Raw genomic sequence first — 12,867 nt, forward strand, 5'->3', positions numbered from 1 at the left:
GAGGCCCAGGATGCTTCGATAGCGGCCTTTAGCTCATCCAGAGTGTTGGGTCTTGAGTCTCTCAACGTTCTCTTCACAATATCCCACAGATTCTCTATGGGGTTCAGGTCAGGAGAGTTGGCAGGTCAATTGAGCACAGTGATACCATGGTCAGTAAACCATTTACCAGTGGTTTTGGCACTGTGAGCAGGTGCCAGGTCGTGCTGAAAAATGAAATATTCATCTCCATAAAGTTTTTCAGCAGATGGAAGCATGAAGTGCTCCAAAATCTCCTGATAGCTAGCTGCATTGACCCTGCCCTTGATAAAACACAGTGGACCAACACCAGCAGCTGACACGGCACCCCAGACTATCACTGACTGTGGGTACTTGACACTGGACTTCTGGCATTTTGGCATTTCCTTCTCCCCAGTCTTCCTCCAGACTCTGGCACCTTGATTTCCGAATGACATGCAGAATTTGCTTTCATCCGAAAATAGTACTTTGGACCACTGAGCAACAGTCCAGTGCTGCTTCTCTGTAGCCCAGGTCAGGCGCTTCTGCCGCTGTTTCTGGTTCAAAAGTGGCTTGACCTGGGGAATGCAGCACCTGTAGCCCATTTCCTGCACACGCCTGTGCACGGTGGCTCTGGATGTTTCTACTCCAGACTCAGTCCACTGCTTCCGCAGGTCCCCCAAGGTCTGAAATCGGCCCTTCTCCACAATCTTCCTCAGGGTCCGGTCACCTCTTCTCGTTGTGCAGCGTTTTCTGCCACACTTTTTCCTTCCCACAGACTTCCCACTGAGGTGCCTTGATACAGCACTCTGGGGACAGCCTATTCGTTCAGAAATTTCTTTCTGTGTCTTACCCTCTTGCTTGAGGGTGTCAATAGTGGCCTTCTGGACAGCACTCAGGTCGGCAGTCTTACCCATGATTGGGGTTTTGAGTGATGAACCAGGCTGGGAGTTTTAAAGGCCTCAGGAATCTTTTGCAGGTGTTTAGAGTTAACTCGTTGATTCAGATGATTAGGTTCATAGCTCGTTTAGAGACCCTTTTAATGATATGCTAATTTTGTGAGATAGGAATTTTGGGTTTTCATGAGCTGTTTGCCAAAATCATCCGTATTAAGACAATAAAAGACCTGAAATATTTCAGTTAGTGTGCAATGAATCTAAAATATATGAATGTTAAATTTTCATCATGACATTATGGAAAATAATGAACTTTATCACAATATGCTAATATTTTGAGAAGGACCTGTATTTATTAAAGTCTTCCATTCAATTCCAGGCGTCCCGTTTCTCATTTTCCCAATGCAACGTCCCACCCCTTGCTGACCAAAATTCTCTGCCCACCCCCTGCCAATAGCCCTCCATGTCCCACTTTGGGTCTTGGCAACCCTCTGAACATTCAGGACATCAGGACTCCTCCCCCACCCTCCTCAGATTCCCTATCCTCCTTCCTCACCAACCCGCACACACACCCGTTTGATTGTGATTGACAGTGTCTTTGTTCCATTGTGTAGAGCTGTCGCCTCTGATGAAGACACATTCTCAGAACTGAGGCGCAGAATTCATTGTGCTCTGCTCAGACACTACAGGTTTAGCACCAGTTGCCCTATCATCTTACAATGAGCTCCATGCATTCTAAGTCAGTATGACTAGCTTAGGCATATTACTATGGCAGGAGTTGGAGTATGGTATGTTAAGTTAGTGTATGCTACACTGGACAGACCACACGACGGCAGGCCCATTGGAGTCTGGACTAGGACCAGGAGGTCCGGGCATGATGGGCTAAGGGGGGCAGCTGGAGAGGGAGGCTCAAGGCTGTGCAATGTGTCTGAGGTTGTCATTAGCTTTCACCCCTCCTCAGGGATGGGAACCAGGTCACATTCTCTCACACGACACAAAGCCGTGTGTGTGTGTGAGAGGGTTGGGGGTTCAAGGGAGGGTTTCTGATGGGGTGGCGGGGGGGCAGGCCATGACCTCTTTATATCCATCAACAGATCACTAACTTGGCCCATCGGCATACTCATACAACACATTCCCAAACACACACATTATCATGCATGCAAATTCATGCTAATATGTCCGCATGTGCACCACCGGGCACACTCGCAAAATGCATATGCAAAGACTAGAATGTGCTCTGCTGGTGGCCTTATGCATGTGCTGTATGGAAATATGTTCCAAAGGTCTTTGTGTAGCGAGATATCATTTTTTTTTCTGTTGCTCACATCTACTGCTAACAAATATCTGTCTTCCCAAATGCATCAGTCAAAAAGGTCAATATATATAATTACTGAGGCTGTGTCATTGAAATGTGATCTGTTAAATGATGAGTAAATGAATCCAGTCAGACTATGAATACATGATGGTTGCTACACAACATAATGACTGCACCTGTCTGTTTAAGAAAACATAACAGATGAATGCAACACTTGAAAAAATCAAATGACAAAACCCGACACAACCTATGGAAATCTTTCGAGAAACTGTGTCCAAGAGTGCCAGTAATAACCCAGAAAATCAAGAGACTCTTAAAAATGTACATATAATACAAACATAATAAGGCACTGATTTTAAATACTATTGTGTTATGACATGCAAACGTTTCTGCATAAAAACTGGTGGTTTTTAAATTCAGTCAGTAAAAAAAAGCAAAAACTGTGAAATACTGCCCCCTCTTGGTACAACATATGTCCTACAGACGGAATTATAAATGCCAACAACTTGCTTACCTTTTAGTTTTAAGCAAGCATTCTGGTGAAATTTTGTAATTTGCATTTTTTTGTAAAAAAATAATAAAACCTTTTGGGGTAAGTCAGAACACTGTTTATTTTAAAATCAAACTTCAAAATTAAAACAAAAAATCTAGCTTGGACCTTTTGAACTTTTAAAAACCAAAACCATTCAATTTACCAAAAGATTAAAAACATGACTGAACAGCAGTTATGACCACAAGAACACTACATTAAAGCAAACATAAAATTATAGACACAATACATTAAAAGCAGATTTGTATCTTGTGACTGTTATAAAAGCCATAACTCTGAGACTTAACATAAAGTTACTAGTCATTACTTACCTGACATTTCTTATAATTTCATAGTTTCACATATTAACTGAGTTCAGTTTTTGTGCTTTTGCATTTGTCCATGAGATTTATATCTTGTGGATTTTGTTTCCTCTGAGCTCCACATTTAAAAATAAGTGAGATATGGCTTTTTTTTCAGCAAATATATGCAATAAGCCAATGTTAGTGTTGTTTGTATTACCATTTCTTGACGTATGCCTCTCTACTTAGATCACCTTGGATATACCATCCCCTCAGAAGAAAACTTGTGCAATTGTGCATATCATCTGTCAAAGCTTATCATAGTAATTTCTTAGAACTAAATCTAGCCCCCTCACTTTGAGCTTCATGTTCTACATTACCTGCTCAGCTCAGAACCTCAAATAAAGACACTGAGGGGTTAGGGCAGTGGACACAACTCAACACTGTATTTAGTTGGGAGAGATGGTGCGTCTGCGAAGGCAGCTACACGTCAGGCACTTTAGGATGCTCATGGTGATGTGCATGAGAGGGCCAAAATTGAAAAGCAAGTTGTAGAAGGTGTTCACAGACAGGCCGCCAGTCTCATCTGCGTATTTTAAGGCCACAATGGGTGTGTAGAGGCTGTTGGTCAGATTCCTAAAGCGAGGCCTCTCCGACTCAATAACCATCTTAGTGCACTGGAGAAATAAAACAGTCAATTTTAGGTGAGGATTATTCAGACTTCATATCAGTCAGTGAGCACAAAACAACTCAAACTTTAAATCCTAAACAAGTTTTGGCTCAAACAGGCTCCCGTTGCCTTACTTTAGCTATGTCCTCTGGAGTCTGGCCCATGGCTTCAAATATATCTATGGATGATGGAAGGTAAACATCTTTAAAATATCGAACTGTGTCTGCATCGACTCCTGGAAAATCCATCTTAGCCACTTCTTCCATCATTTTCGTCTCAAACTCAGTGTGCACAGGGCCAGGTTCAATCATGGACAACCTGAGGCAAGCAGATACAGCAAGGCATAGATGAAACAGCAAAAAATAAAGAAATGAAAAAATATATAAATCTATTAAGACGGGAGGGAAGAAAGAGGTCAATTTACCGTATATTGAACTTCAGCAGCTGCACAGCCATACTCTCACAGAACCCTTCCATTGCAAACTTAGAGGCTGTGTAAACATCATTAAACACCACTCCTGGTTTGAGAACAAAACAAAGTGAAATAAAGAATATCAATACATCACATTACTAAATCAGTAAATTACAGTTACATCTCAAAAAATTTGAATATCATGAAAAAGTTATATATGTTTTGTTACCTATTTCAGAAAGTAAAACTCATATATTATATAGATTTAATACACAGAGTGAAATATTTGAAGCACTTATTTCTTGTAATTTTGATGATTATGGCTTACAGAAAATAAAACCCCCAAAATTTTGTGTCTCAGAAAATTAGAACATTGTGAAAAGTTAAATATTGGAAACTCATAGTGTCACACCCTAATCAGCTAATTAATTCCAACCACCTGCAAAAGTTTCCTGAGCCTCTAAATGGTCTCCAAGTCTGGGTCAGTAGGCTACACAATCATGGGGAATACTGCTGACTTGACAGATATCCAGAAGACAGTTACTGACACCCTCCACAAGGAGGCTAAGCCACAAAATGTCATTGCTAAAGAAGCTGCTTGCTCCCAAAGTGCTGTATCCAAGTACATTCATAGAAAGTTGAGTGGGAGGAAAAAGAGTGGTAGGATAAAGTGAACCACAACAGAGTTGACCAGAACCATGGGAGGATTGTCAAGCAAAATTCATTCAAGGATCTGGGGGAGCTTCACAAGGAGTGGACAGGAGTGGGAGTCAGCGTATCAAGATAGACAATGCAGAGATGAGTACTACTCATGGGCTACAAGCATAGGATCCACATTGTTCAAGGTCCAGCATGAGGTTTCCACAGTTAGTGATGATTTGGGTTGCCATGTTATCTGCTAATGTTGGTCTACTGTATTTTCTGAAGTCCACAGTCAACACAGCCGTCTACCAGGAAATGTTAGAGCACTTCATGCTCCCTTAAGCTGACAAGCATTATGCAGATGCTGATTCCATGGGACTTGGCACCTGCCCACACTGCCAAAGGTACCAAAAGCTGGTTCAATAACCATGCTTTTACTGTGCTTGATTGCCTAATCTGAACTCCACAGCATCTATAAGATCTTGTCAAGAAGAAGATAGAGGAAAATTATTTTTAGAATCCTGACATTTAGCCTGCATCAGTGTTGATGCAGTACTCATTTCAATGTATATACAAGTCCTTCTCAAAATATTAGGATATTGTGATAAAGTTCATTATTTTCCATAATGTCATGATGAAAATTTAACATTCATATATTTTAGATTCATTGCACACTAACTGAAATATTTCAGGTCTTTTATTGTCTTAATACGGATGATTTTGGCATACAGCTCATGAAAACCCAAAATTCCTATCTCACAAAATTAGCATATCATTAAAAGGGTCTCTAAACGAGCTATGAACCTAATCATCTGAATCAACAAGTTAACTCTAAACACCTGCAAAAGATTCCTGAGGCCTTTAAAACTCCCAGCCTGGTTCATCACTCAAAACCCCAATCATGGGTAAGACTGCTGACCTGACTGCTGTCCAGAAGGCAACTATTGACACCCTCAAGCAAGAGGGTAAGACACAGAAAGAAATTTCTGAACGAATAGGCTGTTCCCAGAGTGCTGTATCAAGGCACCTCAGTGGGAAGTCTGCGGGAAGGAAAAAGTGTGGCAGAAAACGCTGCACAACGAGAAGAGGTGACCGGACCCTGAGGAAGATTGTGGAGAAGGGCCGATTCCAGACCTTGGGGGACCTGCGGAAGCATTGGACTGAGTCTGGAGTAGAAACATCCAGAGCCACCGTGCACAGGCGTGTGCAGGAAATGGGCTACAGGTGCCGCATTCCCCAGGTCAAGCCACTTTTGAACCAGAAACAGCGGCAGAAGCGCCTGACCTGGGCTACAGAGAAGCAGCACTGGACTGTTGCTCAGTGGTCCAAAGTACTTTTTTCAGATGAAAGCAAATTCTGCATGTCATTCGGAAATCAAGGTGCCAGAGTCTGGAGGAAGACTGGGGAGAAGGAAATGCCAAAATGCCAGAAGTCCGGTGTCAAGTACCCACAGTCAGTGATGGTCTGGGGTGCCGTGTCAGCTGCTGGTGTTGGTCCACTGTGTTTTATCAAGGGCAGGGTCAATGCAGCTAGCTATCAGGAGATTTTGGAGCACTTCATGCTTCCATCTGCTGAAAAGCTTTATGGAGATGAATATTTCATTTTTCAGCACGACCTGGCACCTGCTCACAGTGCCAAAACCACTGGTAAATGGTTTACTGACCATGGTATCACTGTGCTCAATTGGCCTGCCAACTCTCCTGACCTGAACCCCATAGAGAATCTGTGGGATATTGTGAAGAGAACGTTGAGAGACTCAAGACCCAACACTCTGGATGAGCTAAAGGCCGCTATTGAAGCATCCTGGGCCTCCATAAGACCTCAGCAGTGCCACAGGCTGATTGCCTCCATGCCACGCCGCATTGAAGCAGTCATTTCTGCCAAAGGATTCCCGACCAAGTATTGAGTGCATAACTGTACATGATTATTAGAAGGTTGACGTTTTTTGTATTAAAAACACTTTTCTTTTATTGGTCGGATGAAATATGCTAATTTTGTGAGATAGGAATTTTGAGTTTTCATGAGCTGTATGCCAAAATCCTCCGTATTAAGACAATAAAAGACCTGAAATATTTCAGTTAGTGTGCAATGAATCTAAAATATATAAATGTTAAATTTTCATCATGACATTGTGGAAAATAATGAACTTTATCCCAATATGCTAATATTTTGGGAAGGACCTGTAATGACCTTTTTACCAGCTTCAGTCAGAATCTTCAGAAGGTTTTTTTGTTTTCTTCAGGAGTTAATACGCACATTTTGCACAAAAACAGGTTCTTCTCCAGGGCACAGAACCTGTCTCCTTCCTGAATAATATGACAGCTGACCATTCCCATGGTGTTTATACTCAGGAGTAACTGTTTGGCCAGATGAATATGGCACCTTCAGGCATCAGCATGCTTTCTTTGATTTTTGCATGATGTAGCACAAGAAGGCATTGTGTTTAAGGTGTTACCTTGAAAAATATTGACATGTGTGCCTCCAATTCACTTAGGCGTTGTGAATTGACCAATCAGAAGCTTACAAAGCAGAGTCTTATTTTAAGCATTTTTTTAAACAAGCCTTTTTTGTAAGTTTGAATATTCAATAATTAGCTAATAAACAAAGATTGGACTTTTGCCTGGACTTGTCATCTGTCCTACTCTTGTGAAAAAGTCCTGCTTTTGGTAAGGTTTAAGTATGTCAAACTACAATGTAAAGTCTAAGAAGAATTTACTTGTCTTTTATAATAATCTATATGTTGACCCCATGCATCAGAACTGTGAAGTGTTAACACCTCTTTCTTGGATCATATTTCATAATACAGAGATTTTGTTATATTTGTTTTAGAAATTCATACCTTGGAGACCCATAACGCTGCTCATGACCACGATGTGTCCTGAACGCCTCTTCTTCATGTCTGGCATCACTTCTTTGATCATGCGAACCACACCGAAGAAGTTGGTGTCAAAAACTCTTTTCATTTCGTCGATGCTGATGCTCTCCACTGGTCCAAGCAAGCCCACACCTGCATTGTTGACTGAGAAGAAGCACAGAGACACAGATGAGACTTACCTTACATAGGCAATAATCCAGCAGTGTCAGCTTTTAAACAGTTCAGTTTGTTTAGTCCATTTAATAAGAATAAACACACATTGATCATAAAGGTTATAACTTGCTGATGCCACCAGATGTCAGTGTGTGAAAGTTTCAGGGAGGTGTGATGTAACAGGAGTCTTTGCTAAGGGGCCTCAGGGTTTTGAGTAATTATGTGAAGGGAGAGTAATATGGGATGGAAGCAGGTTTATAAATAGATGCTTTATCCAGACTAAAGGTTTTAACAAGAACTGAAAAGAGGTTCTTGCTCAAGGGTCACTAATCTGAAAACATACAACACACTGCACATTAAAATCCATTAAATGTGCTATTGACAAAGATTTATCAGTTCTGGAACATATTTCCTGCTTAGTTTCTCCCATAAGGAAGCCAGTTAGGGCAATAAGTGTCTTTAAACCATGAAACTTTAGGACAGATGTTTCTAACTATATGTGTGATGGTATATGACAGGCTTTTTTTGAATTTGAAGACTTCCAATCCCCTCCTTTCACCCACCCCAGTGCAAAACCAGAGCGGGTGAAACAACAGTCTCAACAGTCTTAAACACTGCTGTTATAAGACTTTACAAGCTTTAATAACAATTAAATTACAAAAAGGTTGTAGTAAGCATTGAATATTGTGGCAGGGAGGTGAGTGTCCGCGCTTTTGCTAATTTAAGATATGAATAAAACAAATATACGAACTGTTCTAAAATACAAAACACATGTAACAACATATTTATACACATACACATGTGTAGTAGATCTGAAAGAGAAAAAGCAGGTCTGCGTCCTCCTTAGTAAATACCACTCACTCAGAATATCAATGTGGCGGTCTTTAACATTGTTGATACACTCCTTGACAGAGTCATCGCTGCATACGTCCAATGGGAGCAACATCAAGGTCTTCCCATATACATCTCCAGCTGCTTCCAGAAGCTTATCCTTCTTCTTTAGGTCCCGCATGGTGGCAATGACTGGTTGACAGGGACAAAGGGTAATATGTAAGTAAAATGGCAGAAAAAATTTAAAACTGAAAAGAAATACTTGCATTTCATCTAAAAAAGTTAAAGATACTTCAAAATCCTCCAACACTGCATTATTCCTTTATCATAATTTTATGTTGGAAATACGTCTGAGACTGCTATGAGATCCACACTGTCAGGCTTATGCCTCTTTAGTCCAGGCCTTGGCAAATCTTTACAGACTTTTCAATTTATAGCCAAATAACTGCTCTGTTTAAGGCCCTTTGTAAAGTGCCTTGAGACGAAGTGGTGCAACACAAATAAACTGAATTAAACTAAAGGCACCAAACATACAGGGGCAGGGTTGGGTTAAATGAAAGAAAAAACCTAAATGATTTGGCATAAAAACTGTAGAAAATCTGGAAGTCCCTTACTAATTTCCACTAAAACAACCTTTGTTTTGTTTTGTCACTCGCCTTTTATTCAAAATGGTGATCTTTTTTTTCCAGTGACTGGGCAGTCTGTTCCAGCAACTAATATGAATGGATGTGCAGGACATGCTGAATTAGAAGATCTGAAACCAACAACACTATCGATGAGTCACTGCTATGCGTTACTTCGGACAGAGTGACACATAGAACTGCGCAAGCACAAGCAAATGAAACCTTCAAAATGGAAAGATAAGGTGAAACAGTCGGGGGTGGAGGGGGAGGTCAAAGTTTCTAAAAGACAGCCACACCTGTAACAGGTCACAGAATTGATTTCCTTTGAACTTTAATCACAGGACACCGCTAACCTACATACGACGCAGAAATCTATCATGAGCAGCTGTTATCAGCACACTGCTGTGGTCATGTATTCTGATGGTGCTTAACAGGCGAATGAGTGGCAGTGCTGTTGCACAATGACAATAAGCACAAGTAAACAACCTTTAAATCCCACATTCATCTAAATCTACCTGTTCTCTGTATATAAAAGGGAAGCCTAATATAATTCCTCTGTGAACAAAAAATGGGCTGGATGACTATGGTAAAAATGGGATTACTTACAAACTTTATGGCAATATTTCATAAAACACACCAATGAAGGTGGACCTGTATCTCTAAAATGACTTTGTATAAAACTTGCTTTTTGTGTCTTCACATGCTACACCTTGTTATTTCTACATAAAGCAAATATTATCTTTATTTCAGAAGCCAGCATCCATGTAAGCAACAGAAGGATATACGTGTTGAAAGAGAGGTAAACAAGGGATCCATTGTTCTTCTGGTTCTTGAAGGAAATAGTTCTGGGCAGCTCAAACATTCTGGAAAGAGCCGCATTTGAGTGAAAAAAACAAAGGCTTTTCAGAGTCCTTCTTAGAGCTTACTGCATGTCACTGCAGCAAATTGTAACTCAATGTACAATGCAATATCTAATCTCTGCTGGGTTTCCTAATGAACAGAACAGATCAGTTCAATTTCTCAGATGTGGTTTTACTGAAAGCAGCTCAAAGCAAGAAACACACTCAGGCTGTGGTGGGAGGGAGCAAGAAATGAACTGTTTTTGTTTTGCTCATCTACTTCACAGCAATAAATTTTATCAGATCCCAATGGCTCAAAGAAGAAAAGGAGATTTAAAACCAAGCACTGCAGAGTTGTCTAAATACTGATAGTCGTGGCTTCATTCACCTATGATTGTAATCGCAGGACACAGACCATAACAGGAGTGATGGATGGTTTCTCTACGGACACTTTCATTGTAGAGCTACAAGCAATGTCAGTTCTGTGGAGATTCACAGCTAACAACAAAATCTTTTCACACTGGTCTAATCTTTTCACACTGGTCTTGAGGGAAATTCCCACAATGTCCACAAAGCAAAAAAGAAAAAGAAGATTTTGAATTCAGTTTAATTTCTAAACTCATATTAATGATGTCTGGGAAGCTGAGAGGAAACACAGACAAACAATGCCAAAGTGGGACACCATAACTCCCCTGTGTATCAATGGAGACTTCAAACAAGGCCCTTGCTCTAGAGTGAACCCATGCTTGTACAGGTCTCAAACTTTGTCCCCCCTTTTTAGTGTGGGGACTATAGGCACATTAGACACGGCATTAAACTGGAGCAGGCCCTCTACAATTCACAGCAATAAAAGATGGCTTTGTGCAAGAGAAGTCACTTGAAAAAGAACTGACAAGACTCCTTTTCTGAGTCCTGCATGGCAAGCGGCATCCTTGCAGAGCCCTACCCTGAAGCAACCCTTTCAGATGACAATAGGTGAGCCGGGGCGACTGGATCTCGTTCTGACTAAACTGTATGATTCCCATATTGGATTGGCAAACTACAATAATGGGCTCCACATAAAATCACATATGAGCGTGTGCATGCAACTCAGTCAAAACAAACTGTATGGGGGTGCGACAGCAGACTGTTGCAGGAAAGTAAACACGGACAAACCAGTGTTTCAAACGACCCACTGTATTACAGCCCTACTACTGATAGGTCTGATCAAAGAAACAATGAAGAATAAAGCGTTTTTTTTTTTTTTTGTTTTTTTACCATGGTAACGCTTCTTTTCATCTTTGGCCAGCGTGACGGCAATTCGTAACCCGATGCCTGAGGAGCAGCCGGTGATCAGCACAACTTTCTGCCCACTGTTCGCCATGATCCGTCCGGGTAGGCGCTGTGTTTTCCAGCGTTCCTCTGCCCCTGATGGTCGCTTAGCTGCTGCAGGAGCTACCGATCACCGGACTTTTAAAAAACCAAAGCGGATCATGAAGCCACTGCGGCCATGTGAGCGCCCAGACCAGTCACATGTTCATGTTGAGCGCAATCTGGAACCCAAAACGACGTGACATAAGACCTCCTGTAGTTTAAAGCTCAATAGATGCCTCTGGACTAGAAAAGCGTAGCCCTGTTAATCATGCAGGAAAGTGTGGACGTGCATGCGCGCAAGTGCGTGTTTTTGTGAGGGGGCAGAGTTTATTTGATTTGTGAGCTGTTGACCCCACCAACACATAACTGTAATATTCACTCAGTATTCCCACACTATTTCTCTAGTGTTGACACTATATTTAGTTAAAATGTCATTTTCAGTCTAATATTTCAACAAGCTGAAGACCATTTTTAGGAACGTTAATCAGTTTTGTAATATTTACATACATTATTCCTATTCTTAAGGTTTATTGTATCAGCAGTAACAGCAGGTAAATGCTATGATTTTTTTTTTTTTAAGTTCAGGGTCCATTCGTTGTAACTCCTTTCGTCTACTGACCTGTTGTTTTTAAGGTGGTGTTAAAATGTAATATGGTTTACTGTGCTGTACTGCCATCTTGTGTTTAGAAAGCGAGTTCCACAGTCAGGCAGCATTTTTCTTTCTTTCTTTCTTTCTTTCTTTCTTTCTTTCTTTCTATTTAACGTGTTCTGTCCTGTTCCAAAGTGGAGCTGGAGCCTATCTCCAGTCTTTTGCAGTATACGGGCAAGAGGCAGGGTACACCCTGGACAGGTCACCTATAATCAGCTGGCTTGTGGCCTAGGCTATAAGAGGTCAACTTTGCCAAGATACACACTCAGCCAAGTCTTCCCTTCTATTTTCCAGTGAATTATGTAGCCTCCCCAAATAGCCTGTCTAGTCCAGGCTTGTGCTAAATGTGATGCAATTACTTGTAAACTGCAGTGTGCAGCTTCTGGTGTCAGACTGCTGAGTTTCCATTCAGGGTCTTTGCTGCAGGCATAAATACATCAATGGCTTAAAATAGTTCTTATAATCTGGGTTGTTTGTAATTGAACATGGTGTTAGCTTGTATGTATTTCATGCCTTTATGTTTTAAGATTTTTAAGGCTTAGTATCTGCATAGGTGCCGCTTGAGTTGAAATAATACCATCTGTTATTCTGATTAATACTTTTTATTAATTTAATTCAATTCAGTTTTATTTATATAGTGCCAATTCACAACACATGTCGTCTCAAGGTACTTTACAACTTTTTGTACTCGTCAAGGATGAAGTGTGGTTACTTAGACAACAAGAGCCTTTAGTTCTTGAACTGCAAGTTTGATCATGAAGTTCCGTGTATGGAGGACCAGGAA

The 12,867-nt window shown here is 40.9% G+C and overlaps 1 protein-coding gene across 1 annotated transcript; it reads right to left on the bottom strand.

Moving 5' to 3' along the window:
- Nucleotides 1–2,798: 2,798 nt before the first annotated feature.
- Nucleotides 2,799–11,688, bottom strand: LOC124864530 (retinol dehydrogenase 8-like). The gene is made up of 6 exons (XM_047359340.1): nt 11,339–11,688; nt 8,650–8,811; nt 7,600–7,779; nt 4,131–4,224; nt 3,841–4,024; nt 2,799–3,713 (listed from the first exon to the last, which is right to left on the bottom strand). Exons 1-6 carry the CDS (start codon nt 11,442–11,444, stop codon nt 3,486–3,488), a joined length of 954 nt encoding a protein of 317 aa, XP_047215296.1. The 5' UTR covers nt 11,445–11,688; the 3' UTR covers nt 2,799–3,485.
- Nucleotides 11,689–12,867: the final 1,179 nt, after the last annotated feature.

This window comes from Girardinichthys multiradiatus, chromosome Y (genome assembly GCF_021462225.1).
Source record: "Girardinichthys multiradiatus isolate DD_20200921_A chromosome Y, DD_fGirMul_XY1, whole genome shotgun sequence".
NCBI classification, from domain to species: Eukaryota; Metazoa; Chordata; class Actinopteri; order Cyprinodontiformes; family Goodeidae; genus Girardinichthys; species Girardinichthys multiradiatus.

What these genes read in the sequence shown, in the direction of transcription:
- LOC124864530 (XM_047359340.1), bottom strand. Translation starts at nt 11,444, where the DNA reads ATGGCGAACAGTGGGCAGAAAGTTGTGCTGATCACCGGCTGCTCCTCA. An exon ending in TGAAAAGAAGCGTTACCATG is followed by an intron (nt 8,812 to 11,338) that starts GTAAAAAAACAA and finishes CCTGTCAACCAG; the next exon opens with TCATTGCCACCATGCGGGAC. An exon ending in CTGCTGAAGTTCAATATACG is followed by an intron (nt 4,025 to 4,130) that starts GTAAATTGACCT and finishes TGCTTGCCTCAG; the next exon opens with GTTGTCCATGATTGAACCTG.